Consider the following 27,581-nt stretch of genomic DNA (forward strand, 5'->3'; position numbering starts at 1 on the left):
GAGCGCCAGCCGGCTCTCCCGGGGCACGCACAGCAGCTCGCCTCTACCCCTCCTTTACCAAAGGGAAACTGGCTCAGCCTGTGTCACGTGACTCCTTTCGCTAACTGGTGGTGGTCCTTGGTCCCTTTTGGCTTCTTGTAACTTCCTACAAAACCTGCCCCGTGATGTCCCTCAATAGAGTGACCATGGGTAAGGCCTAACAGGACCGTATTCGAGCCCTGGCCTCTGTCCCTCCAGGTGAGGATGCCTGGCCTATGGCAGGCCAATGAGATGCTGCTTCCCTGGGAAAACCTACAGGAAGGGCACAGTGGGCTAACGAAGGTTGGCACCACTATATTCCCACCCAGACGACCACTAGTAGAAACACCGTCCTTGCCTGTTCCAAGCCTAGTTCTTTGATTTTCTTGTCAAGTCTATGAATTCCTAAGATCGGTTTCATCAAATCCCTTCTGCTCAAGCTGGGAAGAGTAGGTTATGCTAACCACAGCAGCACTCAAAGATACAGACACTCTTGACATCAGACTCGGGGTCCCTGAAATTGGAATCCAGGCACTCCAGGATGGGACCTAAGTGTCAGGGCAGGCAGTCTCCTGGCTGGGCCAAGTGGCCATCCTGTGTGGTTTGTAACACTTAACACAAGAAGTGGGAAAGCTGCCCGGAGAAATCCGAGACACAGCGCCATGCTGCAGTTTTAATGAGTGGACTGTAATTCAAAGGTGAGCCCGCGGGACTGCTGCTGTGACAGCATGCTAAGCTATGGCCAGTGTTCCATACTGCAATGTTTGTTCAAGTCCTGCCTGCTCCATTTCCATTCTCTGCTAACGCATCTGAAAAGGCAGAAGACGAGCCAAGGACTTGGGTCCCTGCCACCCATGTGAGACCCGCATGCAGTTCCGGGCTTTGGCCTGTCCCAGGCCTAGTCCCCCGCCACAACTCTACTGTAGTCATTTATGGAGTGAACCAGTAGGTGGGAGATGATTCTCATTCTCATTCTTTCAAACAAATTACAATCTAACAAAATAAAAGGGATCCTACATAACTTAAAACTCCTTACAGATGAGAAAGGAAGGACTAGTGGGCTCTGTACAAACTGTCGGCAGCAATGTGCTTCCCCATTGCAAGGAACGGCAATCAGGCGAGGTCTGGTGTTCCAACAATCTTCAGGAATAAAGCGATGACGCGGCACCCTTGTGATTTCCTCAAGCCCAGCTTCCAAACGCAGCTTCCCGTCTGCTGACTGCAATGGCAGAGAATGGCTGCGTGCTCAACGCTTCCTGCACTCACACACACTCACCCAGACACACTCACACACTGACACACTCACACACACTCACAGACACACACACACACACTCAGACACACACTCACACTGACACACACACACAGACACACACACACTCACACTGACACACACACACTCACAGACACACACACTCACACACACTCACCCAGACACACTGACACACACTCACAGACACACACACTCACACACACTCACCCAGACACACTGACACACACTCACACAGACACACACACACTGACACACACACACTGACACACTCACACACTGACACACACGGACACACAGACACACTCACACACTGACACACACTGACACACTCTCACACACACTGACACACTCTCACACTGACACACTCACACACACAGACACGGACACACAGACACACTCACACACACAGACACACTCCCACACACACACTGACACACTCTCACACACTCCCACACACACACACACACTCACACACACACTCACACACACTGACACGTTCCGAGACATCAAGTCACAAGGCCTCCTCCCCTGCCTTTCCGCAAGCTCCTGCTTCAACACGCTGTGTCCTACAGGGAAAGCAAGTTGATGACAGCTCGCTCTCAATGTTTAAAAAGGTTTAAAAAGTGATCAGGTTTGTACTTTGAGCATAAACTGCTTCATGGCTTTGCCTGTTGCTGAAAGTTACAACGTGCTGGCGATGCCACCGAACCGTCTCTGCTGATACTGCCAAGCTGCCTTCACTGGTGGCCACATGCCCTACACGCGAGCTGACAGCCAGGACGTCTTTCACACATTAAGGCCTAGGTTATTAAAATGAACTAGATAGTCTGGAACTTGGTTTTCTAAGTGATCTCCCCCTCTATTGGAGGGAAGAGTGTCACAAATCCAATCACCCGAGTCCACAGGCCATAAACTGTACAGTACCACAACCTGCACGAAGAGCTTTGTTTTAAGCGATCAATTCTTGTTTCGTTTAAGCAATCAATTGCTGGGTTAAAGGCAATGAGGCTTACCAGAGAGATGACAGATGAGAGGTTCTCCAAGAGTAAGTTACAACAGAAAGTTGTAGATCTCCGTGTAACAATATAAAGAAGGGACAGAGGAGTTGGCCTGATTTTTTTAAGTAGGTAGGTAAGAGAAATTTGCCAAAGCAAATCTATCATGAAAAATGAACACACATGGCTTTTGAGTTGCTGGAGCAGAGGCAGAAAGGGAGGTAGCGGGTTGACGCAGCTGTCAGCAACTCAAGTGCGTGAGGCTGAATCCTCCCTCCCTCCCAGAGCTGCTGCCATTTGGAAAATGGTAAAGGACACGTGAGTGTCAGGGTGACAAGCCTCCTGCACCCACAGCCCAGGAGAGCTGACTGGCAAGTACACAGGCTCTAGGAAGCAGCTGAACATTGAGATTACTTTAATAAACTTTCTCCAAGATTTATACATCTGTACACCACCATTTCTGAATTTAACCACAAAATTTAGTAACTTCTCAACTGTTTAATGAAGAATAAATACCTCTTAAACACAGAAAGAAATGTGATCAAGAAAGAGCAAGGGATGCTGGGAAGACATTGAAGTACCACCACCAGGTTAGGAAGGACTCGGTGAGCCCAGGGCAGACTGCCCGTCGCTCATCAAGCTTCGGACTGCTTAGAGCTGAAGTTCTCGTGACTCTGGAAATTTCTATCTTTTCAAACGAAACTCAACCCAGTGAGGGCAGTTTAAACATGGCATGATTTGGCTTACCAGTCAATCTCTTGAGCTTCTGGAATTTAAAGAACTTTAACATCCAGAAAGCACATTGAGATCTGTCTCAGAGACACACACACCTCTTATGTCTTGGAACTGGGTTTAAAATTCCACCTAAGGAAAGCTCTATTTTTTAAGTCATAAGCAGAACCACAATACTGAATTCAACGCATATTTCCTGTAAATTCTATTTCTTAGCAGCCTTGAGCGGTTCAAGTTACTGCACAGGGAACTCTGATGCAGGTTTGTGAGGTCAGAAGCTGATCAAGCCCACGGGCACATCAGGGTGCGCACACTCACACTCACACACACACACACACACACACACACACTTACCCTGCATGGATCAGTATTTCTAAGTACTCTTCAGAAATGCTGTAAAGTCTGAATGATTCAAGCATCCAATAAACGCCTGCTCCTCCCACTCACTGTTGTCAGCTGGAGTTCAGGCTTTTCGAGTTGTACGGGAGAAAACAGGGAAGGTATGGCTGTGTCATGACGCTAGCTAGCATACGAAGCACATGTCAAGTCTTACTTCCTCGGGGAAAAGGCAACACACTGCTGCTGACTAGGAGCTCAGTGAGTAAAACTGATTTGTAACATTTCTGTTCTTGATGTTAAGCCCTCTCCAAAGGCTGTTGCTACTCTATCACTAAGGGGAGGGGGGTCCCCACACTGTGTAAATTACTATTTATCAGTTTAAAAACTGGTCATGAAAATCCAGCTGCAAGTCCAAACCTGGAGTGTGAAAGAACCCCCCAGGAGCAGTCCCTAAGGGGCCCATTCTGACAGCACCATTGCCTGAGACACTGCCACACGCATGACCCAACACAGCAAGAGGTGCTCACAGGAACACTGCCTTTGTAGCATACTGACTTCAATGTGCTTGCTGACCTGAAGCGTTTCATGCTACCTGCGTTACTTAAATAACAATTTCTATCTGCTGGACCTTGCCGGTTGATCACATCTCATGGATTAATTAGGTATTCATGGGCGGAGATCACAGCCAGGCTTTCAGCAAAGATCCCTATATCTGTGCTCCCGATTCCTGTGTGATATTTTTGGAGTCAATCTGTTGCTCATCTCAGAATTAAATGGAAAAGGCTGCTATATCCAACTGCTACTTCACTTTATGGATTATTTTTGAAAAATGCCAGACGTCTTAAGGCATAGATTAAAAAATTACAAAACTTCGGACATGACTTTAGGTCTTGATGACCCCGCCTTTTCCCTGCGACGTCACCAGAGCAGGAAATGTGGACTGAAAATGTGGATGCCGTCAGCAGAACACGCGCTGTCCAGTCTTCACCTCAGCTCGCGAGGGGATGGCAGCTTCATTACATGACCTTGCAGCGCTTCTGCACACAACTTTAGACTCCAAGAGCCAGTTCATTTATAGTAAAACAGCAGCTGTGCTCTTGTTCACCATGACAAAAGCATGCACTAGTGCCTATTTGTTTACAAGGCATTTTTGTGCATGTTATTTTAGTAGTGAGCATTTCTGAGCGTTTAGTAATGGGCCAGGCACCATACTAACCACTTGATGTGTGTTCCCTCACCGAACCTTAGATCAAACCCACGATCCCAGCACTCTTCATGTTACACATCAGAAAAACAAAGAAACTTGTCCAAGGCCACAGAATCACTAAGGGGTGAGCCAGGCTTCTCTGTCTTCAGAAGGCAAGCTCTTAACCCTGGGTTAGATGAACTGTTCCTCTAAATTCCCTCTTTAAAAAAAAAAACAAAAAAAACCTGTTTTTGTGGCCAGGCAACATCAGTGAATGAGTGGTATCACTATTTGACCTGAAGCCACGCCATCAGCAAAGTCAGGGCTCTCCCACCACCTTCCACTGCCCTTGGGTTTCATAACTTTCAGAATCGCCGGAGTCTGGGGCATTCACAGGAGGGCAAGGCGACAGAAAAGCGGCCTGAGGACCCCAGGTCCAGGGCCCTGGGGGTGTGGCAGCCTCAGTCTCTCCTTTGCTTCTCACTTAGGGCCCAAAGGAAAACATTTAGATACGGCAGGGGAAAAAACTCAAACAACATTACTTTACACTAATTTAAGGCAGCTGTATAGTCTATATGTTAGAAGGCAGAGAAAGAGTTCAAATATCAAAAAAGAGGTAGCATGGAGACTAAACAAGAACACATGTTTAAATATTTAGAGACCATCTGAATCTTCATATGTGAGAGCCAATAACAAAAATGAAAGTAAGTAAAGTGAGTATATCTTTCTTTCTTAAAACAAAAATGCAGAAGAAACTCCTAGCACTGGAAGCTCCGGACAGTAATCTTACCATAAACCAAGAAACTCCAAACGGGTCCACGGTGGTCCTAACGGCACACAATCACACAAGACATACTACCACCCAAGCAATGCACACACCTTGAAAACAGACCAATAAGCTCAACCAACTGCTTTGAAACAACTACGCTTAAACCCTTCTCTGAAAGACAGGTGTGACTACGAAGCCCAGAGGGGTCTCACAAGCACATGGAAAACTAGTAACGTTCAAAGACCGGCTGTGAGAGCAAGGCATGCCGGGGGTCTTGGGCGAGCAGCTGTGATTTCAGCTCTGACTCTGCGTGTACTTGGTCTTGGAGCTCGGCTGCTTGCCCTGATGACACACTCCAGGAACTTATGGAGCAGTAAATATAACATAATGTTAAAAACACTCTTAATTTATTTCCCAAGTATTTATAAATCAAAGTGCAAAGACTGTTTATGTTTTTTTTAGATTTTTGATTTAAAGAACACTGCCCTAGACCAGCATGCCAAGCTGAGCAGCAGTTTAAATGAAACACTACTTCAAAAGCAGAATTTATTATGATGAATGTGCCAAGTGAAATCAGAAATCCACTAATGCTAATTGGATATATTCTAAACATATTAAACTTCTGAAGATATTTTTATGAACCCTTCTCAGTTTCTTGTTAACAGCCACGCATGGCTGCACTGTGCACGCACCCACAGTTTGACTCAATGTAGGCTATTATGCTTAATAACGCTTGATCTCTCAAAGAAAGTACATGGGTTGAAGAAATGAGAAAAGCTAGAGTGGGGAAACATTACATCTCTAAAGAAGAAAAAAACGTGAAGAGTCATGACCAAGTAAACATGGTCATGTTTTTCCAAATGTGAGAATTACAGAGCAGAGGGTCACCATAAAAATATAAACAGGGACCCAGTACAATAGCCTAGTGGCTATTTGCTCACCTTTGCATGCACCGGGATCCCAGCTGGGCACTGGTTTGTGTCCTGGTGGCCTGCTTCCCAGTCAGCTCCCTGCTTGTGGCCTGGGAAAGCAGTCAAGGACAGCCTAAAGCCTTGGGACCCTGTACCTGTGTGGAAGAAGCTCCAGGCTCCTGGCTCCTGGCTTCAGATGGGCTCGGCTCCAGCCGTCGCAGCCAGTTGGGAAGTAAACCAGCGAATGTAAGACATTTCTCCCTGTCTCTCTTCCTCACTGGAAATCAGCCTTTCCAATAAAAACTGGTCAATATATCTTAAAAAAAAAAAAAAAAAAAAAAAAAAAGGAAAAAAGAGCAAAATATAACATCAGAAAATCGGCACTTGCAGCCTATGGGAATCATAAGCAGTTTTAGGAATGATCTCACAGATACTGTCAGTCAATGTTTCCACGGTGGTTGGTGGGAGAACTGGGGACACTTGGACAGAGATCAGCTCGTCTTTGCTGAGGACAGTCCCATTAGTTCTCACCAGTGTCCTGTCCTTATGCCGGAAGCAGAACCCTGAGCTTCAGGGAAAACAGGTCTAAAAAGCTACCCAGTGTTCTTCAGAATAACACTGACAGCAAGACGAAGAGGAAAGAAGAAAACAGCAATTGGTTTTACAGTTACTAATATGAATGTGAAGTGTCGCACGGAAAGGAAAAGAGGTGTTCTAACTGCTCACCTAAATGACACAGCTAGCTCCTACACACATGCCAGTCCAGTCCAAGAAAGCCCTGAGACATCACACATCACTCAAAGACAATGCCACCCATGAGGGCAGTATTCTAGTGCTGTGGGCTTGGTGACTTGATACACAAGCACCCAGGGTCCTTCCTAACTATGCCAGTAAGTTAGGATGTACAGAGGCAAGAGCAACTTTCTTGCTTCGTTGCAGGAACATCCCGGTGAGGGGTGGTGTCAGGCCACAGAGCAGTGAGGGTGGGAATGTCTGCGGTCCCACAGGGACCCCGGGGGCACAAGCTTGTCTCGGCTCTGACAGCCCTCCCTTCACCTCTCAGTGCCCACCCTGCCGGTGGCTGGGGGAAGTGCCATAAGGACACCCGCCTCCCCAGCAGATTCGAATACCCTTAATCCGACCAGCTTGTGCCTGATGTCTGTGAAGTCTTCCAAGCAGACGACCAAGACCACGGGCAGCAAGCAATGCCTTCTATCCCACCTTGTTGGGTGAGGGTAGGGAACGAGCCAAATTCTGATTCTCTGAGCACCAGGGGGCTTTCTCTAGTGAACACACAGTATGCAAAACATCTACTTCCGCACATCTGCCCAGTAGCGGCTCAATGAACAGGCCCGTCGGTCGACAGCTTCCTTAGCTGCTCGGTCCCTGTCACGCTGCAGATAGCAGAAAAACACTCAACGGCAGCCACGGGGCAATTTTCCAGGAAGACTTATTGGTCTCTACACAGTCATCCTCGTGCAGCATTCAAAGTGAACTTAACGACAAATCAGTGAAAATAAATTACTTTCAGGAACTTGTAAGGATCGCATAAAAAGCAAAGCAAACCTATGCAGCATCTCTTCGGTCCTCCCCGTGACAGCATGTAACTGTTACCATCTGTGCGGGTAATTCTGTTGGCCCAGCCTGCCCCCGCCCCCACCGTCCTCCTGGGGCCCTTCCCTGTCCTGGGCCCCAGGGGGCTGACCTCTAGGGACCACAGAGCTGCAGCAGCTGTGACCCTGCTCTCTGGCTTGCAGCTGGGCTCAGCACAGAGGCTGGGAGGCAGGGAGCAGGCAGCCACGCAACCCTCTGATGTCACGGTCCCTCCCTGCATTCCTTCAAGCCCAGGTGTGCGCTCACAGCTCGTCACGGGGTGAGGGGGGTTGGGAGGAGGAGGAGGAGGGTGGGGCATCACCAGCCCTTGCTGGGTTCTCACAATCCTGCCCTCATCTGGTCTCAGTGGAAACACCTGTTGCCGGGCAGGTGCTTGGCTGGGGCAGGGCAGCGGGTCCAACCTGGGGTCACCTACCTGCGCCGTGTGGAGCAGGTCAGCCGCCAGGCACTGCCTGAGCCTCTCATCGCTGCCGGTGCCATGCAGCACGAGGTCGGGCACGTAGGTGGGGCAGTAGCCTGCCAGAAGTGAGCGGCCAAAGTTCCTGACATTCTGGCTGCTGATGGTCTGCGACCTAGGACAATATGGGGCCCGTCAAAACACACAGGTAAAAACACACTTCCTTTTGGCATCACGTGGACCAACAGCCCAACGCAGGGGAAATAAAACCTCTCCAGGGAGGTCCACTGCACCAACTCTCCATCAGCAGGTAGATCACTGGTGTCGGGGGCCAGCTAGGGGATGGCAGGAGGAATCAATCCCCCGCAGTAGTGAAGGGTGCAGGCAGGGGAAATATTCCCATGGCTGGTGACAAGTGTGTCCTGTGTCACAACAGTGAACCAGGACAAAGTGTGGCTCTAGCAAGCCCATGTGTCTGCACCGGGTGCTGCCTGGGACAGGCTGGAGGAACAGAGGCCGCCTCTGATGACCACTCCCAGTCCTCACCGGGCAGACAAGCAGCCTGCTGGAGCGTTCAGGCAGTCCCTCCCACTGCTCCGAGCGGCAGGACAGAGCCTGCGGGGAACTGGGACCTGCCGCCAGCCTCAGGGCCTCCACTGCTGCGTGCTTCCCGCCGCCTCGGCCACTTGCCACCCCCTCCTGGAGCTTCGCAACATGTCACCTCGGCTGCAGACAGCCACTGGCCTCCCGCATAAGGAGCTCAGTCACTGTAAACTAGGGATCACTCGGGGCAAAGGGCTGACTAAACACCATTTCTGTGGATCTGATGACGCTTTGGAGACACAGAGAAAAACCAATCAGCCAACAGTAGCCACCAGGATCCTGGGGGTCAGGGCAGGGGGAGCAGAACTGGACCCCATCCCCTCTGTCTCCCGACTGCCCAGCCTTTACCTGGGCAGAGGAAGCTCCACTTCCAAGGCCCCTTCAGTGCTGTCCACACTGGGACCCAGGTCCAGCGCGGCTGCAGCACCTGCTTCGTCACCACTGTCCCCAAGGGCGCTGTCCGAGCTCTCATTCCTGGGGAGGTCTCCTTCTGTCCTCGTGTGGCCCTTCCGGGGGACACCCCCGAGAGGAACATCAGCAGCCCCCGAGAAGCCGGAGTCCAGCTGCTCACCCCGCTTTGGAACAGGCGCTATTGAAGGTCCTTCCTCGCCTTTAACACACGAATCCCTGGATTTCTGCAGCGCCCCTCTTCCGGTGGCTGCCGCGCTGCTGCCAGAAGGTGCGAGGGTGCCGGCAAGGCCCAGCCGCCCAGCAGCATCTGCTGCCACCTCGGTTCCCACGCCTCCATGCTCCGCAAGGCCCCTGCCAGGCTCCCCGCCGGCTCCCCCACAGCAGCGGGTCTGAGGACAACAGGCACTGCTCCCTGCACCAGGGCTGGAGGAGCCCCTGGAAGCTGGCTGGTCCCGAGCCTCGGCGGCCACCATGCACGCAGCCAGGGGACCACGGGCTGCCTCCGGAAGCTGCCCGCGGGTCCTTAGCCGCGCCTCCACACTTTGGGCTCGGCTTTCCAAGTCAGACTCTGGTGACACGGAGCTTCCGATGTGGAACGTGACCTTGTCCAGCAGAGGCTGCTGGCGGGAACGTGTGTCAGGACAAGGCCAGGCCGCCGAGCGCTCCGGCAGCTTCTGGGGCAACTCCGCTCGGACCTCACAGACAGCTGGGCGGGCCGTCTTCACGCCAGCCCCCAGCACTTGACAGCTGGACAGGAGCGCAGAGTCAGCCTCTGGCGCCTTTTCTGCACTTTCCTGAGCTCTGCAACTCCAAGAGTTGTCTACGAATGCTTCCTCCGGGCGTCCCATGCCACAGACGTCGGGACCCACGCTTCCTGCCCGGTCGGGCCTGGGACCCAGCCCTCTGCTGTCCGCAGCCTCCGGTGTTTCCAGCACCCCTGCAGGCCCGGGGTTCCTACTCTCCATCGAGGCCGAGGGCAGGACGGGGGGCACCAGGGCAGGCTCGTTCCTCACGGTGACCACCACATACTCCGACTCCTCCACCTCGCCCTTCTCCAGAGCTGTGACGATCTTGCTGCCGTTGAAAACCTGGTCACCTTCGCCGTGATCCCCGCCCCAGCTCAGCTGGTTCTCCTGCAGCTCCGAGCAGCGGAGAAAGTAGGTCAGGACGTAGAGTATGCGCTGGACCAGCTCCTTCTGCTTGCCTAGCACCACGGTGCGGGCCAGCCTCACGGGTGAGCCAAGGGCGCCGTACAGGTCACCTGGAGAGGACAGGGGGACAGAGGCCTCGGGGTCAGCAGGTGGGAGGATGCGCCCTCGAACACCACACACACCTCAGATTCCTCAGTGGGAACCTTCCTTCAGATTCTCCATTTCCAATCTCTAGGAAAGGCCGTGTGTTTCTTCAAGTTCCCTCCATAAAGGAAAAACTAAAGTCGAATCGAATATGGAGAAACCTGGATGAAAACCTTTTGTTGGAAGAATCCCACGATGATCTCAATTCAAGGCTATCTTGAAGATGTGCACTGAATCATTTCAACACTTACTGAGGCACTCTCCTATGAATCCATTCTTACAAACACTGTACCCATGTAGCTAATCAGCTTGATTAAGAGAAAGACAACCACCAGACATGAATAATGAGATCCGAAGGCTGTGTTTTTTGCTTTGCATGCGAAGTCTCCTGGGAACAAAAGCTCCCTGTGGCTATCTCCCAACAAGCAGGTTAGAAGTCGGTTAATGAGTGTACGGATGGAGGACTAGGCCAAACGCGACACTGAACCACCCAGCTGGCCACCGGAAGCAGCTCGACAGGAGCAGGCACGTGGCCTGGTGGCGAAGCTGCAGGTTAGGAAGCTCACACCGCAGACGAGGGCTCGGGCTTTCCACCAAGCGCCGGCTCCGACTGCAGGCTCTGGCATGCACACCCTGGGAGGTCTGGATTCCCACCACCTGGGAACCGACTTCCCAGCTGCTGGCTTGGACCTGGCCTGGTCCCACTACTGAGCCAGTGAACGGGACACGTTCTTTCTCCTCAAAAAGAAATATTCAAAATACATAGACTGTTGCATTTTATATTTTGGTGATAACACTAATAAGAACAACCACAATAAGGAGCCAACATTCATTGTGTGAACAGGCCCGGTACGAAAACCCTTGAGAGTCACCCCGTTATGTCTTGGTAATCTAACCTAGCACCAGAAATCTGTACTGAATTTTCAAGAAAATGCCACATACATTTCCTTAAACAAGCCTCCTAATGTCCCCTCCCTCTCTCTACTCCTGCAGGATCTGTCGCATCAAAGGTGCCTTGAAGGACTCATTTACCCCACACTGACCCTATGAGGGACAGCCAGGAGAAGCTGAGTCACAAGCCGCTAGGGACTGGACTACAGGCAGCCAGGCTCTCCTTCGCCCTGCGCTGCTGGGTCCCTCCTGCGTCCTCCTGCACACCGTGATCTGAGCAGAAAGCAGTCTGTTTTGAGACTGTGGGAATACAGATACACCCTCTCCACCGAGCAGCTGGCTTCCCCAGGCTAAGCAGTACATGTACTGAAGTTCTCTGTGCCATCCCCGAGCACAGGAATGGAACAGCGTTGAGCGTGAGAGTTTAACATCTGCTGGTAAGAGGTTCTGGAATCCATGACTCCTCCCCATGAACCCAAGCATGCCACTCCCATCCCAACAAGTCCCTGACTACAGCTAAACTAAAGCGCTGGATCCCTATCCCAAGCCTAATTCCAAAGAGGAAACTAGCGCCATCATCTCAAGGACAGTGTTGAGAAACACAAGATTTCTGATTAATGCTAACATTTTAAAAAAGGTTGCTAAATTATAATGTGTTCTTTCCTTTTTTTGCTGTTTGATCCTCCCCTCAGGGCAGTAGTTTTAAACCAGGAGGTATTCTCTACCCTGAGCCCAGGGGACTCTCGAGAGTGTCCAGATGTGTTTGATGGTTATACCTTTGGGCAGAACCATTCTCGTGGCATCTCCTGAATGCCGGGTCAGGCACATGGCTAAGTATTCCTTCATGCATAGGACGGCTCTCCCACACCTCCACCAATAAACTATTAGCAGGTTCAAAACATGAATAGCAAGAGCCAAGGTTAGGAAGTCCTGCTGTCGGGTGAATAGCCACTAAGTCATGGGAGAACACAATCTGCCTACAGTGCCTGACAAGAGCGGACGCAACAAAGGAGGCAGAGATGAGCAACGAGGAAGGTGGTAGCTTTGTAAGTAGGATCCACAGGCCATCCTCCCGTTCCAGAGCTTTCTACCACAACTTCAGAATGACTGGGTTTGATGGTCAGTGTAAATTGTAACTTGTAGCAGTTTCCAATCCCCTCCCACATATTCCCGTGCATGGTTTCATCCCTTACGAACCCAGCTGTGCCCAGAGGGGATTGTAGGGGTGTGTTTTGGCCAGCATGTTCACCGACTGCGAGGTACGTTTCTCAGAGAAGGCTTTCGCGGGGGGGTGGTCGACAGGCATGACGGTCGGGACCCAGGCCAGGTGGTAGGTTAACACAGCAGTCAGTAAGGCAGCAAAAAACCTTAAAGAATGGAAACAACAACCCAATCAGCACAGGAAGTGGCTCGCCCTACCAACACACACGTTAGCTACAGAGCTTGCACCCAGGTCTCCAGAGAGCTGCAGCTTACTGGTTTTTGTTCATTTGTTCTATCAGAAGTGTGAACTCCTTGAGGAAGCGCTGGCAGAGTTGAGTTTTTTCCAAAGTGCTGGACATCATGGTAAGCCACACGGGTTCAGCTATCCTTGGAACAGAATACAAGTTTGAGATCGTCCCCCTGTGGAAGAGAAAGGGTGTACAGAAAAGTCACATTCTTATTTACATTAATCTTGATATAAAACAACAAAGGAGAAAATGATCATTTGGATCTACGTAGTCCTTTACAGTTGCAAGCAGCATATGCAGTATGGATTGGCAAACTATAGCTCACAGATCAAATCCATCACCATATATATGTATATATGTTATATACAGATTATAGTTATAGTTACTTGTTCAAATGCTATCAATGGCTGCTTTGACTGGCTATGCCAAAGTTGAGTAGTTGCAACAAACACCATTTACCAAAAGTATGCCAACCCCTCATGTAACATACTCCATTTTAAAAGTTTCTTTTCTGAATGCCTTCTGCCAGAATTTGCAATCCGTTTTATAGTAAAGTAGTAAATTATGCAAGTATTCCAAGTTCACGGACAAATTAAAGTGACAGATGAATTTGCTTTAGTAAAAAGAACTGAAATCCATGCATGGTCTTCTCGTGAAATGCTTGCTGAAGACTCCTTGTGTGTACGGATTTCAGATTTTTTTTTTCAATTGTACCAAAATAAATGTATCTCGAAATTCCTCTTGTCTGTAAGCTTTGTTTTCTTTCCCCAACTTTTCTAGTTTACTTGACAGCAAAAGGACAGAGCTCTCGTCCACTGGTTCCTTTCCCCAATGCTCCCAATGGCTGGGTAGCCAAAGCCACATCTAGCAATTCAATCCACGTCTCCTGCAGTGTGGCAGGAACCCAACCACCTGAATCATCATGATGATCTCCGGGATCTGCGTTAGCGGGAAGCTGGAGGTAAGAGCTGGAGCATGGAACGGAGCCCAAGCATTCCAATGTGGAAACTCTACCTTGTTCTAACTGGTATGTCAACTACTGGGTTGAACATCCACCCTAGTCCATGGACTTTCTGAAGCACTTACAAATGGTGTACTTGAAAGTGTAACCAAAAAGGACTCGCTCAACTCTCCCAATTCCTGGGTTATGCTTTGGTTCACTAAGACAATGGCCCTATTCAATTTAAGAGAAAAAAAACACACACTAGGGTATAGGGTATACTCTATCCTATATGAAGGCCTGGCGATCGGGTTATCTGCACAAGACAAGCATTTAATGATAAGGTCAGGATCACAATTTAGGTCTCACTGCTTTGCATGGCTTTGGACCGTCCTCGACTGCTCTCCCAGGCCACAAGCAGGGAGCTGGATGGGAAGCGGGGCACCGGGATTAGAAATGGCACCCATATGGGATCTCAGCTTGTACAAGGCGAGGACTTCAGCCATTACTGTGCTGGGCCCTTAGCAACTGTTTTTACAAAGCCAATGCTAACTTAGCTGAGACTCCACACTGGGTACAAGAGCACTGTACTTATAAACTTTGAGACATCAAACTTTGCTGGGTCTTCCAAAATCAAGACACATTCCGACTTGATTTTCCAACTGTGTCCATGAAAGAACTGGGACACAACAGAATCCCACCTTTGCAAGAAACAGCACTTGCTGAGATGGGCAGCAGTAACAAATGATAGCTACGTGTCACTGCATTCATTGCCTAAAACTTGAGGTCTGAGTGTAACACTTTGTTCTGCGCCGATGCTTGAAAACAACATGACCTGCCTGTGTGCACGGTGGAGCTTTCTCGTCCTGTCCTTCCAGTTTTTTCACCTTGGAAAAACTGACGCTCATGAAATGAGGAGCGAGACTCTTAGGCACAAGCCAGACCCTAACCTGACCACAGCAATGCAACACCCAGAGCTGCCTCCTTGAACTACGCGAGGTTACTAGTCATCAGGTTGCCAGCACAAAGCTCAAGTGCGCTTTACTCCTCAAACATATGACCTAACAACTGCCATCGAATGACTACCAGGTTACTCTAGTACCTTTTACATAACCTGGAGTACAAAGGAGGGCGACGATTGCACTTCAAGTTGCATTACCTAGCTCACCAGCACACACCTTAGCCAGCACAGAACTATTCTACCACTCCAGGAACTGTCAGATCTCATGTCTCAGTGGGGCAGGCAGTGAGGCAGGAGCTCCTGACTGCCCTATGGGATACCAGTGCCCGTGGCTGCAGCAATCCCACAGGGCAGTGTGGTGGGACAGGAGCCCACCTGCCACCTAGAACTGACTGCCCTTCTACCCAGAAAACCAACCTGTAGGACCCAACAACCACTTTTTGGCCATGGGCTTGACACACTGGGCTGACTGCATCATGTCCAGAGTAGGGCACTAGTGAGAGGAGCACAAGTCTAAATTAGAACTGTCCTGCCGAACTGGGACCCCCGACTCCTTGACAGGTAATGTCTCTCCATCCAGGCTTTGAACGTTGAGCTTCCATATCTGTTTAAATGAGACTACAACCCTTAGGGCTTTCCTGAGAATGACACAATAAACTTACTGGGGACAGCAGAGTATAGAGCTTTTCCACTGACCCTGTTGACAACTCTCAGGCAAATGTGGGGATTACTTAGTATTGGATTACTGAAATTGTAGCTTCACCTGGTCTGTTTCAATTTAAAAGACTGGAGCTGCTAAAGTGACTAATATTGGCTAGGCCCCCACCCAGTCCTCCCAGTAAGGGTTCCTCTGCATCCCACACACAGGAACTGCTACTGGTGCTGCTCAGAAACGTCCTCTGTAGGATTTGCCAGGTTTGACCACATTACCTGAATTCTCCCAGAGCTTCCATTAGACGGCTGACATAGAACTGGACCCGGAGGCTGGACTCTGCGATCTTCCTGCAGGATATCATGGCCTTCACGGAAGAGAGGCAAATAAATGACTGAAAACCAGTTCCTTTACCACTGTGCTTCATCAATAAACGATCGCAGTGTCAGCAAACGACAACACTGCAGGCAGCCAGGAAGGCAGGGTTGCCTCTCCTGGGGCACTTCAGCAATAATGCAGTGCCCGAGGAGCTGTCCCTTAGTGGACCAGTCAGCTCCCTTAAGAAGGCATCGGGCATACAAAGAGAGGGGGCACCATCTTCAAAGCCCCCTCATCACTTCTCTATTGGATCTTGTTACCTTCTCGATCGCACTCTTCAGCCTGTTCATGTGAGACTCAAACAGGGGGAAGTGAGAAAAGAAGAACTCCTGGAAATCCCTCTGTGCCTCTTCCTTTTCCCACAGGGAGAAGATGATGCTCACTGCGATCTTCTTCCTCCTCACCGCGGCCGGGCTGGAGCTGCAGCTTTCTTCAGCCAGGCTGAATGTCTCATCAGCTGACCTGAAAGAGAACAGAGTTTGAGAAGTCACTGTGTACCAACATGTCACACGGAAAATAAACTGTTTGCCGGGGCCAGAGCTCAAAGAGCTAATCTGAGTCTTGGCCAGGCGCTAACCCACCTTTCACTCCGTCCTAGGGAGAGATGCCACGGAGCATTGCCCCCAGTGAACGGGCGCAGACATGAAGAGCAGTGGTCAGAGGCACCCTCACACTCCTGAGCCTCTTCCTTGCATCAGTGTCACACTGACGCTTCTCGGAAAGGCCCTTTGTCTGTGCTGACAGCCAACAGAGGACAACAGCAGAACAGGAAGCACTGTCCTGCAGCTTTCTGAGCAACAGGGGCACCACGTGGGAGGATGTTCTGGCACTTCCAGGCTCATTTTTCTAAGGCACGTTAAAACTACTGTGTCAAGGTAACATCTCTAGACACAGAGAATAAGCCGCAAGACACACTAAGACTTCTGGGAAAACCCCGGGTGGAAAGACTCACCTCTCCAAAGTCACAAATTCTCAAAAACTCTGAGTCTTTTGAGACACGCTGCTTCTGTACAACACAGTTCACGAAGCCAACATTCTCCTTACACACACTCTTGTCTTAAGGGATAAGCCCAAAAGTATGGGCGCGCCATGTCGCCTGTCAGTCATTGTGAAAAGCCAACACAACTGGGCCCGGTGTGATGACTCAGTGTAATGATTAAAAGTTTGAAGATGAGACCCTGTGTGGCAGTGTAGTGCTAAAGTCCTCGCCTGGCATGCACTAGGCTTCTGTATGGGCGCCAGTTCATATCCCAGCAGCTCCACTTCCCATCCAGCTCCCTGCTTGTGGCCTGGGAAAGAGTAGAGGACGGCCACGTCTTTGGATCCTTGTACCCATGTGGGAGACCTGGAAGAAGCTCCCGACTCCTGATAAGCTCAGCTACAGCCATGATGGCGACTTGGGGATTGAACCAGCGACGGAAGATCTTTCCCTGAATCTGCCTTTCCATGACAAGTAACTCTTTAAAAAACCAAGACAACCACAACATGGATATTAAAGAGAGCAGAAATTGTCTTTTTCTATGAAGACACCAAAATGACAGTGCACATGACATTCTTTTCTTGCCAGCTTCACTATTCAATGCCTTGGTCAAATAGGAGTGCCTCATCTCCTCTGTTTCTTACCACAAATGACAACTAAACAAGCTGTTGACATTGGGCAGAATTTGAGGCTGTTATTCCACGTACCCTTAGTCTCAGACCTGGTATTTAATGCTCTACTCATGGCCCATGGTGTTCCTGTGATGTCAACACATCATTCTTTATTAAATCCACATCCATAGAAAATCTCAGATAGAAAGCTTCTAGCTCTACATTCAGATACAGTCACTGCTTCCTGAGAGGACAGGCAAGCTGCGGTGGACCTGGGCAAGGTTTGGCTGATGAAGCAGTGAAAACCACTCCATCTGGTCAGGGTCAGGGTCAGGGTCAGGGTCAGGGTCAGGGTGAGCAGCACGCCATCTCCATGCACTGCTCTGAAGGCTGCGCGCACTCAGCCACCAACTGCTTTTCCTGGGAACTCTTCAGAAAACATTCCTAAGGCCGTCTCAGAATGTCACAGAATTTCATTCAATGTTTCCTCTTTTTCCAAAGAATGTGAACTAAGACCTCATTTTCCTGCAGTTTATTTCTGTCCTGTATGGGAAATCCATCTGGGTTTCTCAGACAAGAAGTGTTTACAATCTTTTCCTCCTTATCTGGCATCTCCTATTTTCCTTCTTTTTCCCAAATGAAGTGACCAAACCAACCTGTTCATCTTCATGTCCAGATGGCCTTTAGTAATCAAATTGTAATACTTGCTAAACCGTATGTTGCTTTTCTTATCTTCATTTCTACTCCTCAAATACGTCAATCCTGTCCTCCGTTTTAACACAGCAGAGAGCGCCACCTACTGAATTTCAGAAAAATTTGCACAGCTATAAATCCAGCCCTTAAAACTTGACTTCACTCTGCCATCTTGGATTGGGCATGCAAAGGGCAGTCAGGCCAGGTGAGATCCTAATTATATTTGAGGAGTTAGGTCAGAAGGATAGGAAGCTTGAGGGTATTTCCAAAAGTACTCTCTTGTAGCTCTAACCCCAGGTCACCAGGTACAGGTCACAGGCTGTTTTGCAAATGTAGAAACCGAGGCGACTGCTTACTCAATTGCCTTGGGAACACAAAGCTTCTTAGTGACAACAGGAGAGGCAGAACTCAGAGCCTCTGTGTTTTCATTAGACTTATTTTGACACTGGAAACAACTGGACTGTGGCCTCACGCCCAACACATCTGGGGGCGCACGTGGTCCCACCACCTGATGCACACGGGGGAGGCGGAGCAATCACACCACCTGATAAGGCCTCCCATGCAATTAAAGATAGCAACTACACACTTTTTCCTTTTAAAGAAATCAAGCACAAATCTGTTGGTACTTATGAATAAGTATTGTACGCTGTAAGTACTTCAAGATCATAAAGACTGAGTATGTCTCAATCAAGAATGGCCACCAGGACTGCTTAATCCAAGTGTTGACTGTCAGTTTTGAATTTATGCTGGATCTCTGAACTAGATTGAACCATGAAATTGGCATCTTCTGAGTCCAAGAATACCCTCCTCTTAGCTATCTTCTATGTTGGTTCAATGTAATAATTCAAATTTATCGATCTGAATTAGCAATGTAATAGTAGCATTCCATAGGATTGGCACTTTGAGTCCTGGTTGCCCTGCTTCCAATCCGTATCCTTGTTAATGTGCCAGGGAAGGCACCAGATGCTGAGTGCTTGGGCCTCTGCATTTCAAATACATTTAAAAAAAAAAAAAAAGAGGAGGAAAATGAAAATCATTGAAATCCAAAAGTTGCCAGTCTCGCTGGGACTTGCTTTAATGCCTTGCTCCTTTAGAGTTCTGACAGCTTCATCCAATACTGGAATCCCTGCGACTTCTCCTCCCAGACGGCCAGCACCCTTGTAGCAGCTGCTACAGGCCCAAGCCTGGCTCTCTACCCGTACCCAATGCCGAACTCCTGGGACAGCAGGAAAGCCTTGGGCTTGCGAATTGCTAGAAATTTCCCCCTCAAAGCCACAAGCAGTCATTTTTTATGTCAACCGTTCTCTTGTCTCTAGCTTAAGAAACCAATTTTCCCACCCAGATGTCAAAGTGGAGCGCTCAGCTGTGACATCATTCTAATGTGAGGGTCCTAGTGGGTGCAGGGATCAGTGCAAACATGTACTGTGCTTTTGTCCTCAGTACTGCACCAATGGCCAGCTTCTCAGGCCCGAGACCCTGTGCATGCACAGTTCTGCTCTCACAGGTACCCTAGGCCTGCTTTAATGCTTTGTGATCGCCATCCTGAATTCTTACAGCTTTACCGCGGAATTTGCATGCTCCAAGTGAAGCCAAAGGGACCCAGAAGCACAGACAAGCAGCGAAGGCAGCAGGTAGCAGCTTGCACATGGGTGGGCTCGGTCAAGGGCATAAAACCCAGACGATGACTAACACACCCACAGTCTGGGGCTGCCTGGAGAGTTACAAGAGCTCAAGGCAGCAGGACTGCAACCCACACTGGCTGCTGACAGCTGTGACAGCAGCCACAGGGGTGGGAGAGGAAAGGTGGGAGCCGAGGGACCTTGGCAGCTGCAGCAGTCATGGTGGGAAGGCATCCGCTACGACCTGAGACTCGGAAGAGTTCATCATTACAAAGTCTGAATATGGACGTTGCAACAAAATCTGAGGGAATGATTCAAATCCTTGCAAGAATGTATCATCTCTGGCTTTGAAAATGTTCCAGCATTACAAAGTCAATGTTTGCTGGCATGGGAAGACTGAAGGGGTCAGCGCTGTGCCTAGCGGGTAAATGGCACCAACATCTCACATGGGCACTGGTTTGAGTCCCGGCTACTCCACTTCTGACCCAGCTCCCTGTTGATATGCCTAGGAAGGCAACAGGGGATGGCCCAAGCCCTGAGACCCTGCCCTCACTTGGGAGCCTGGGAAGACGCTCCAGGCTTCCGATTGTAGACAGGCTCAGCTCCTGCCATTGTGGCCATGTGGGGAGTGAACCAGTGGATGGAAGATTGCTCTGCCTTTGTCTCTTTTTCAAAATTCTGCCTCTCAAACATTAAAAAGAGAAAGCAATTAGAGATCACTGAACAAAAATTCCACTATTTTCATATGCAGCTTTAGATCAACAAATTATTACTAAGGCTTTGCAACCACAGACTCAGTGATAGCACACCCACACAGGCATTCTGAATTGCATACAACTCTAGAGGACATTCTCAGCTTCTCGTCACAGGAAATGTTAGAATAACTTCAAGTGATGGAATCCCTGAGACTTCTCTTCCCCTATAAATTTAAACCTAAAATTAAATTCAGGCTCACACAAATGGATTTGTGTGAAGAACTAAGCAATTTGACCAAAACTCTCATAGAAGAACCAGTTGATGCAGGTGTACCAAAATTTATACTCTGAAAGTTTATCAGAAATATGTGCCAACATTGTCACAGCCTGTAATGTTCCACCGGGATTGTCAGCAAGAAAACCCTACTCCAAGAATTATTTAACACCTTGCATTTGTACACACAACTAATGTCATTTTTGATTGTCAACTGAAAACTGAAGAATTTGCAGAAAGCCACAAAAAAATCTTAGAATGAATCAGATATTACATGAATTATTATAAAATTACGACAAAATATTTTTGTGGAGCTTATAAGTTTATGTTATTCATCTATCATTATATCAAATTTTATAAGTAAAACATGGAGAAAGAAAGTTTCGCAATTTTACTGTACCTTCAGCATCACTTCTCTTGGGTTCTGAGCAAGGGGCTCTGCCATTCCTACGCTGCACCTGTCCTATGAACTATGTAGTCATCCCTGAGTGGACTATGCAATTTTAGAGATTAAAGATACTTTAACAAGTTCACAAGAGATCAACTCCCAATACTTGGTCTGAATTCAAGTTAGAGCTTTGGCGAATTCTGCAAAAATATGCAAAGGAATGCTACTCAACTTTGGATTTAAACCTTAAAAGGCTTTTTTTTAAAAAAGCATTTTTAGCAAACAGGTTTCCAAGGTTTCCAAGGCCAGTCTCGTTTGATCCCATGACAGTGAGGACAGAGGCAGTGACAGTAACGATGATGTCAGCAGTGAGAGTCGCCAAGTACAGTCACGTTGGCCAGCACTTCACTCACCACGTCCCATGTCAACAGGCCAACTAAACACTTCACTCGCTTCATCTTCCCAAACCTCCCCCACTAACTGAGGCTAGAAGTAGTACAGTCATACTGCAGCCAAAGAGGCAACACCTGGAATCCAGGGCAGCTTCTTCTGTCATGTCCACTGAGTAGAAGAGGTAGGCCTTGTTCTCATGCCCAATTCCAAGCTCTTAATCATTCCACTGGCTGCCTAGCAACCAAGCAGTTCCCCCAGAAGGTGATGCAACTTGAATGTCTTTCCATCTCTGCTGGTCTGGCAGTCTGGATGGAACACCTCCACACCCTGACTCTTCTGGCTGGTCCACAGGCGGCCACAGTGTTGGCATGGGGCTCAACCCTCCTCATCAGCCCTACAGTGGTCATCACTTGCCAATGCACAGAGGGACACCTGGAGAGGCAATGTTCCATCCTCTGCTTCACAGCACAGCCAGGAGCCAGCACTCAGCTTGGATCTCCCACCGGAGTGGCAAAGTCCCAACAACTTGAGCCATCGTCTGCTGATTTGCAGGGTACAAATGAGCAGACACCGGCTGGGGAGCAGAGGAGGTGGGACTCAAGCCAGGCATCCTGCCAAGGGATGCCAGCACACCATGCTGCTAACCAACCACTTTTTCACATACCTGCCCTGACATGTCAATGCCTGCAAGCATGCCTCAAGACTCCCTTTTAGGTGTTTGGGTTGTAGGAAGAAAAGAGAAGCTACTGAAGTCATGAACACATCTGCACACAACTAAACCTTCGAGCCCCAAACCAGATGAAAGACAGAAAACTGCCTGATGCCGTCTCTGCATTGTCACATTCACGTGTGCTTAGTCCAAGGACTTAAGTTCCACACTCCACACGAGCCAAAGAAGGGACTTATTTCTCCCTAGCCTTTGTGACCTACAAGCATTACAACTGGAAGGAATCCAATATTTAGCACAGAAACATCACCAGTTTCCCAATGGCATGACTAGCCAAGTACTTCCCAGTGTCTTCCGAACAAAAATGAACTTTCATTTACTTTTCCCTTAGAATTTCTAACTTGTAAACCTTCAGGCTAAGGTGAAACATACAAGCTGTTCCGGCTCTTTTCCCACACCCAGTGCAGGTTGGCCCGCCAGTTCCATCAGCCGTGGGCACCAGTAGAGCCCTGGGCGGGAGCTGGCCTGTCACTTACCTCCTGGGAATGATGCCATTCTCCAGGCTCGTCGTCTGGCTGCGCAGCCAGCGGCGCTGGTAGCTGCTGGAGGACGACGTGGACGAGCTCGGAGATGGGAAGGGTGTGATCAGAAGGCTGCTGAGGGAGGCTGCCGGGAAGGACATGCAAGGTGTCAAAGGTGACGTGAGTGTCCTTACATATGGCTACAAAACGCACAACACTGCTAAACAGCAGTATTTAATACCGCTGATATGCACAGCGAAACGTGGTTAAGATAGTAAATTTTATGTAACGTCATGCTAATGCAATTAAATACACCAAAGTAACCTAAGTTTTCCGGTTCTACCAGTTACATCCAGCAGGGGGAGACTATATAGTAAGACTTCTGTACAACAGAGAACCATCTAAGCAGGACAAGAGCAAGGGAGTAAGGATAACAGATGTGGTCAACTACCTACATTAGCAAGCCTCACATTACAAATTAAAAATAAATATTTGGGGCTCGGCACAGTAGCCTAGTGACTAAAGTCCTCGCCTTGAATGTGCCAGGATCCCATATGGGCACCGGTTCTAATCCCGGCAGCTCCACTTTCCATCCAGCTCCTTGCTTGTGGCCTGGGAAAGCAGTCGAGGCTGGCCCAATGCATTGGGAGCCTGCACCCGTGTGGGAGACCTGGAGGAAGTTCCTGGCTCCTGGCTCCAGACTGGCACAGCACCGGCCGTTGTGCTCACTTGGACAGTGAACCATTGGACAGAAGATCTTCTCTGTCCTCCTCTCTGTATATCTGACTTTGTAATAAAAATTAATCTTAAAAAAAATAGCATTTAACCAGGGTGTAGGTTTCCAATGAAATGGTCTGGCTTCGGCTTGGCCAGGCCTGGTGTTGAGGCCATCTGCAGAGTGAATCCACAGGTGGGAGCACTCTTCCTCTCTCCCCCCCTTCTGTGTAACTCTCCTTTACCAACAGATCTTTAAAAACAGCAAGAAAGTGATTACAGCAAACCACCAGCACCATCGGGACTTGGCCAAGTCAGGGCGCTAGCGAATGCTCTGGGCAGGTTCAGGCTTGGCTCTCAACTAGCAGGTTCTGTAAGGTGTGCACTTTGCCAGGAGACAGTTGGGCAAAGATACTGCAGGCATCTCTCCTCTTCCGCAGCCATCCACCCATACGCATTGGGAAAAGCCTCCAACCAACTGAATTGTGTTCACTTAACACACTTCCTCTCCGACCCCCTCCCGTGCTGTGCTGCCCTGTCTGCCCTTCAGTCTTCTACTCAGACACAAGGGCCTTTCAACTTGAACAGAAACCTACGGAGCTGAGCCACCTCTGTGTAGTAACTGTTGCGATGCCTGAAGTGGTCTTTAATGGACGTGGCCACTCCCTTGTGGGAGGAGTCCACACTGACCTAACCAAAACATGAGCAGACACACCTCCCCTGCAGAACTCTAGGCAGTTGATGCTGAAGGTCTGCGCTCCAGGAGAGCAGGCATAGTCCCCACTCCTCAGACGCGGGGCCATTGCAACTTCTCTCCAGATGCACGATCCAGCAAGGGTGGACGTCACAGTGGAGAGACCTGACCAGTGCTAAGTCAGGCAGCAAAGGCCTGTGCCAGCGTGTTCGTTTTTTTTTTTAAATGAAAGAAATTTATTTCATTTTCAAAGACAAAGCAAAGCTTTCCTGGGTACGTTATTCTGGGCCGGCAATGTTTTGCTTTTAGAATCTGGAATATGTCACTCCATTCTCTTCTGGCCTGTAGAGTTTCCTGTGAGAGGTCTCCTGTGAGGTATTTTTTTTTTTAATGTATTTTTATTTTGTTGATAAACTTTACATGGTTGATCAGGGTGCAAGAGGTCAAGGGCTAGAGGAAAGTGGGTAAGATCATTGTTATCACATCATTTTTTTCCTTCCTGTATCTGGGGGAAGGGGAGAGATAAGGGGAAAAGCCACATGCAGCCTGCCAACCATCCCCGGGTCCCCGATGTGGGGCCTGCTCCGAGGGCTCCGCTCGAGTGGTTTATAGTTCAACAGTTCTGAATTGGTGCCGATCTTGCCACTCCAGGCACAATGATCTCTCCAGAATCCGCTGGCTGACATAGTCCACGTCACAGAGTCTCCGTTTTCCCTGCCAACCCTTGGCTGGGGCAGTTGATCGATTTGCTTGCCCTCTGTTCTTGTACCAGGTGTCTTCTGCAGCGTCTATTGAGTCAGCGTACCCTCCATGTGCGATTGACCATGCTGCCCACTGTTCATCTAAGCCACTGAAGAGGCCTTGCTCCGACACAAGCATTTCACAGTCAGACCATGGACCCTGCAATTTTCTCCATGGTTGAAGCTCTGAGTCCACTGGTTCAGTTGGGGGATCCCCAAAGAAACCTCATCTAAGGCGATCCCAGACCTGATTTTTGTTTGTGCTTGCCAATACAGGGACCGTGTGCCAGCGCTAATTCATACTGACAGCTGCTGCCCTTCATGTCATATGATGAAATTGGCATCTGACTTCCTTTCTGTGACTTCCTTCCCAAAACCCACAGCCTTAGTAGAACATTGCACAAGTGGGGCACTCAGTAAAATACCTAACCAGGGAGACTCAGAACAGTCAAGGTCATCAAAAACAATGTGAGAAGCCTCCCCAGACACAGAAGCCTGAAGAGACCCAAGAAAGTATGGCTCTTGCACATAAAAAGGACATCAGAAAATCCAAGGAAGTTAAGAAGGAACGGTAATGGACTCCAGCTGAAAGCAAGGTGTCAGGATTGGTTCACTAACTGTAATGGACACATCTTGCACATGTAAGAGGTTAAGCACAGAGTGAACTGAGTGAAGCTTATTCCAGAACTCTCTGTACTGACCTCTCAACTGGTCTGTGAATCCGGAACTCCAAAACCGAATTATCTTAAAAATGTTTCCCATCTTTAATATCTCTACCAGTTCTAACCTAACTCTACCACTCAGAAACGCCTATTCTCTTCCAAAACTGAAGCCTTGGACCTACCAAGGTTCAGAGGGAGATAAGAAATCTTAAAGAATAAACCAGAAGAACAGAGTGTCAAATTCCAACAGAGACATACACCCCACACTTGTCTGTACATGGGCTCAGTGATTTCAGAACAGCTCCTGGATCTAGGTGGATGATATCTAAAGACAAGCGCATTTACCTTGGCAGCAAGAAACAGTAAAATACCACCCAGGGCATCTGTGGCTTCTCTGGTATCCTGCTCACTTCCTCCCAGCTGGATGACGGTCTCCGTTATCCTGCTTATTTTGTCCCAGCTGGACGACTGGGAGGACCGGAAGTGAAGTTTGTCTGGAACAGAAGCTCAACTACCAAAGAATCAATCTTGTCTAACTTTGTTTATAGTTTCTCTTACAGGCTGGGAGAAACCTTTGCAATCTGCCTGTTAGAGGCTTTGAATTTCAACTGGGCCTCCCGATTTTTCCACTTCTCATGGGGCAGTGAAAATAAGGTGATTTGGAATGTGATTTAGAACCTGTCAAAGGGAGATCTGGGGACACGTGCATCAGTATAGTGGATTAAGCCTCTGTTTGGGACAACCATACATGCACCCCAAATCAAACTGCTGATTCCAACCCAGGTTCCTCCACAATTCTGATCGAGCTCCCTGCTAATGCCCTTGAAAGATGGTAGATGGTGGCTCAAATACTGGGGTTCCTGGTACCCGCATGTGCAGCCCAGATGAACTTCATGACTAACCTCAGCCTAGCCCAGCAATAGCTGCTGCATCAGCAGACGGAGACCTTACTCACTCCGGCCTTTCAAACAAAATTTCATTTTTTCTGAAGTGACATTTCAACCTATACAGCGTGAAGGCTTCTGTCAAATACATCATAAAACAGAAAGTTACCTGGAATCCGAGTTTCTTTCCAACAACTGGTATCAGTGTCTACAAACTCTCTGAAGTGTTTTTGGACCACGGAGAGGCATGAGCAAGTAGAGAAAGTGAGGTTACTGCAGGGCAGGAAACCGTGGTAGCTGAGCTCAGAAGGGGGCCCAGCAGGAGGAACCAGCTCTGACCACATAGAGCCAAACTTAGTAACTTCCACCACACATGACCACAGCAGTTCTGCCGTGTAGTGACCTCAGTCCTAGCTTTCATGGTGAGCCCCTCAACTGCTTGCCTGGACATTCAAGCTCAACAAAGCCAGCACCCTGCCAGTCCCATCAGGGTCAAGCCCTACGACGCCAAATTCTTCAACACACCCACAGTTTCTACTTAACGGGTGAAACTCATGGTTCAGTTGGCATAACTCTTAAGAAATGAGGAAAACCTCCTGAGGACCACAAAATATTAATCTTAAGAATACAACAGCTTGCTTAGCACTTTCATACATTGCCCATGGTCTTCTCAGATTTTATAGGTACAAAAGAGGCTGTAAGTGGAAATACTACAGGTCCCATCCATGAGTTATATTTCTGACCAAAGGGGATTGTCCTACCTTAAGAAAAAAAATTATAAGAATAAAAAACTACCATCATAAAAAGTACACCCATCCATCTCTTTCACACACACACACAACAGGGAGGTTCAAAAGCAGATTGTATCTCATGTAATAACTGAGGAGCTGTTGGACATGGCAGGTAAAGGAGACTGTTACTAACACAGAAGGAACAGAAGGCCCTTGAACACACCAAAAAAATGACCAGGAAGAAAAATCCCTGAGGCTGGCAGCCAGCCCCGAGCCTGGCTGGGAGGCCAGTCTGTTGGTGTGGGTGCATGCAGTGAGCCGTGGAGGATCACCCAAGACGTGTCTTGCCTCACAGAAGGTAGAGGCCGCAAGCAGGCACAGCCATATCCTCCTGAGCCTTGGATTTCCAGATCACCAACTCATCACCCATCCCTTACAACCCAAAGTCCACCGCAAAATCAGCTAACAAATGCAGAGTCATGCAGAAAACTGGAAACTCT

The 27,581-nt window shown here is 48.9% G+C and overlaps 1 protein-coding gene across 4 annotated transcripts in view; it reads right to left on the reverse strand.

The window, feature by feature from the left end:
* Positions 1 to 27,581, reverse strand: part of FNIP2 (folliculin interacting protein 2) — a 95,159-nt gene that overhangs the window by 9,388 nt on the left and 58,190 nt on the right. For all 4 annotated transcript variants that reach the window (XM_058657424.1, XM_058657425.1, XM_058657426.1 and 1 more), the window contains 7 exons: positions 22,672 to 22,801; positions 16,077 to 16,278; positions 15,717 to 15,805; positions 12,911 to 13,057; positions 12,632 to 12,801; positions 9,186 to 10,509; positions 8,253 to 8,409 (listed from right to left, as the gene is read on the reverse strand). In XM_058657424.1, coding sequence (XP_058513407.1) covers positions 8,253 to 8,409; positions 9,186 to 10,509; positions 12,632 to 12,801; positions 12,911 to 13,057; positions 15,717 to 15,805; positions 16,077 to 16,278; positions 22,672 to 22,801 — 2,219 coding nt within the window. The remainder of the gene's footprint in view (positions 1 to 8,252; positions 8,410 to 9,185; positions 10,510 to 12,631; positions 12,802 to 12,910; positions 13,058 to 15,716; positions 15,806 to 16,076; positions 16,279 to 22,671; positions 22,802 to 27,581) is intronic.

The sequence above is a fragment of the Ochotona princeps genome, chromosome 32 (genome assembly GCF_030435755.1).
Source record: "Ochotona princeps isolate mOchPri1 chromosome 32, mOchPri1.hap1, whole genome shotgun sequence".
In the NCBI taxonomy this organism is placed as follows: domain Eukaryota; kingdom Metazoa; phylum Chordata; class Mammalia; order Lagomorpha; family Ochotonidae; genus Ochotona; species Ochotona princeps.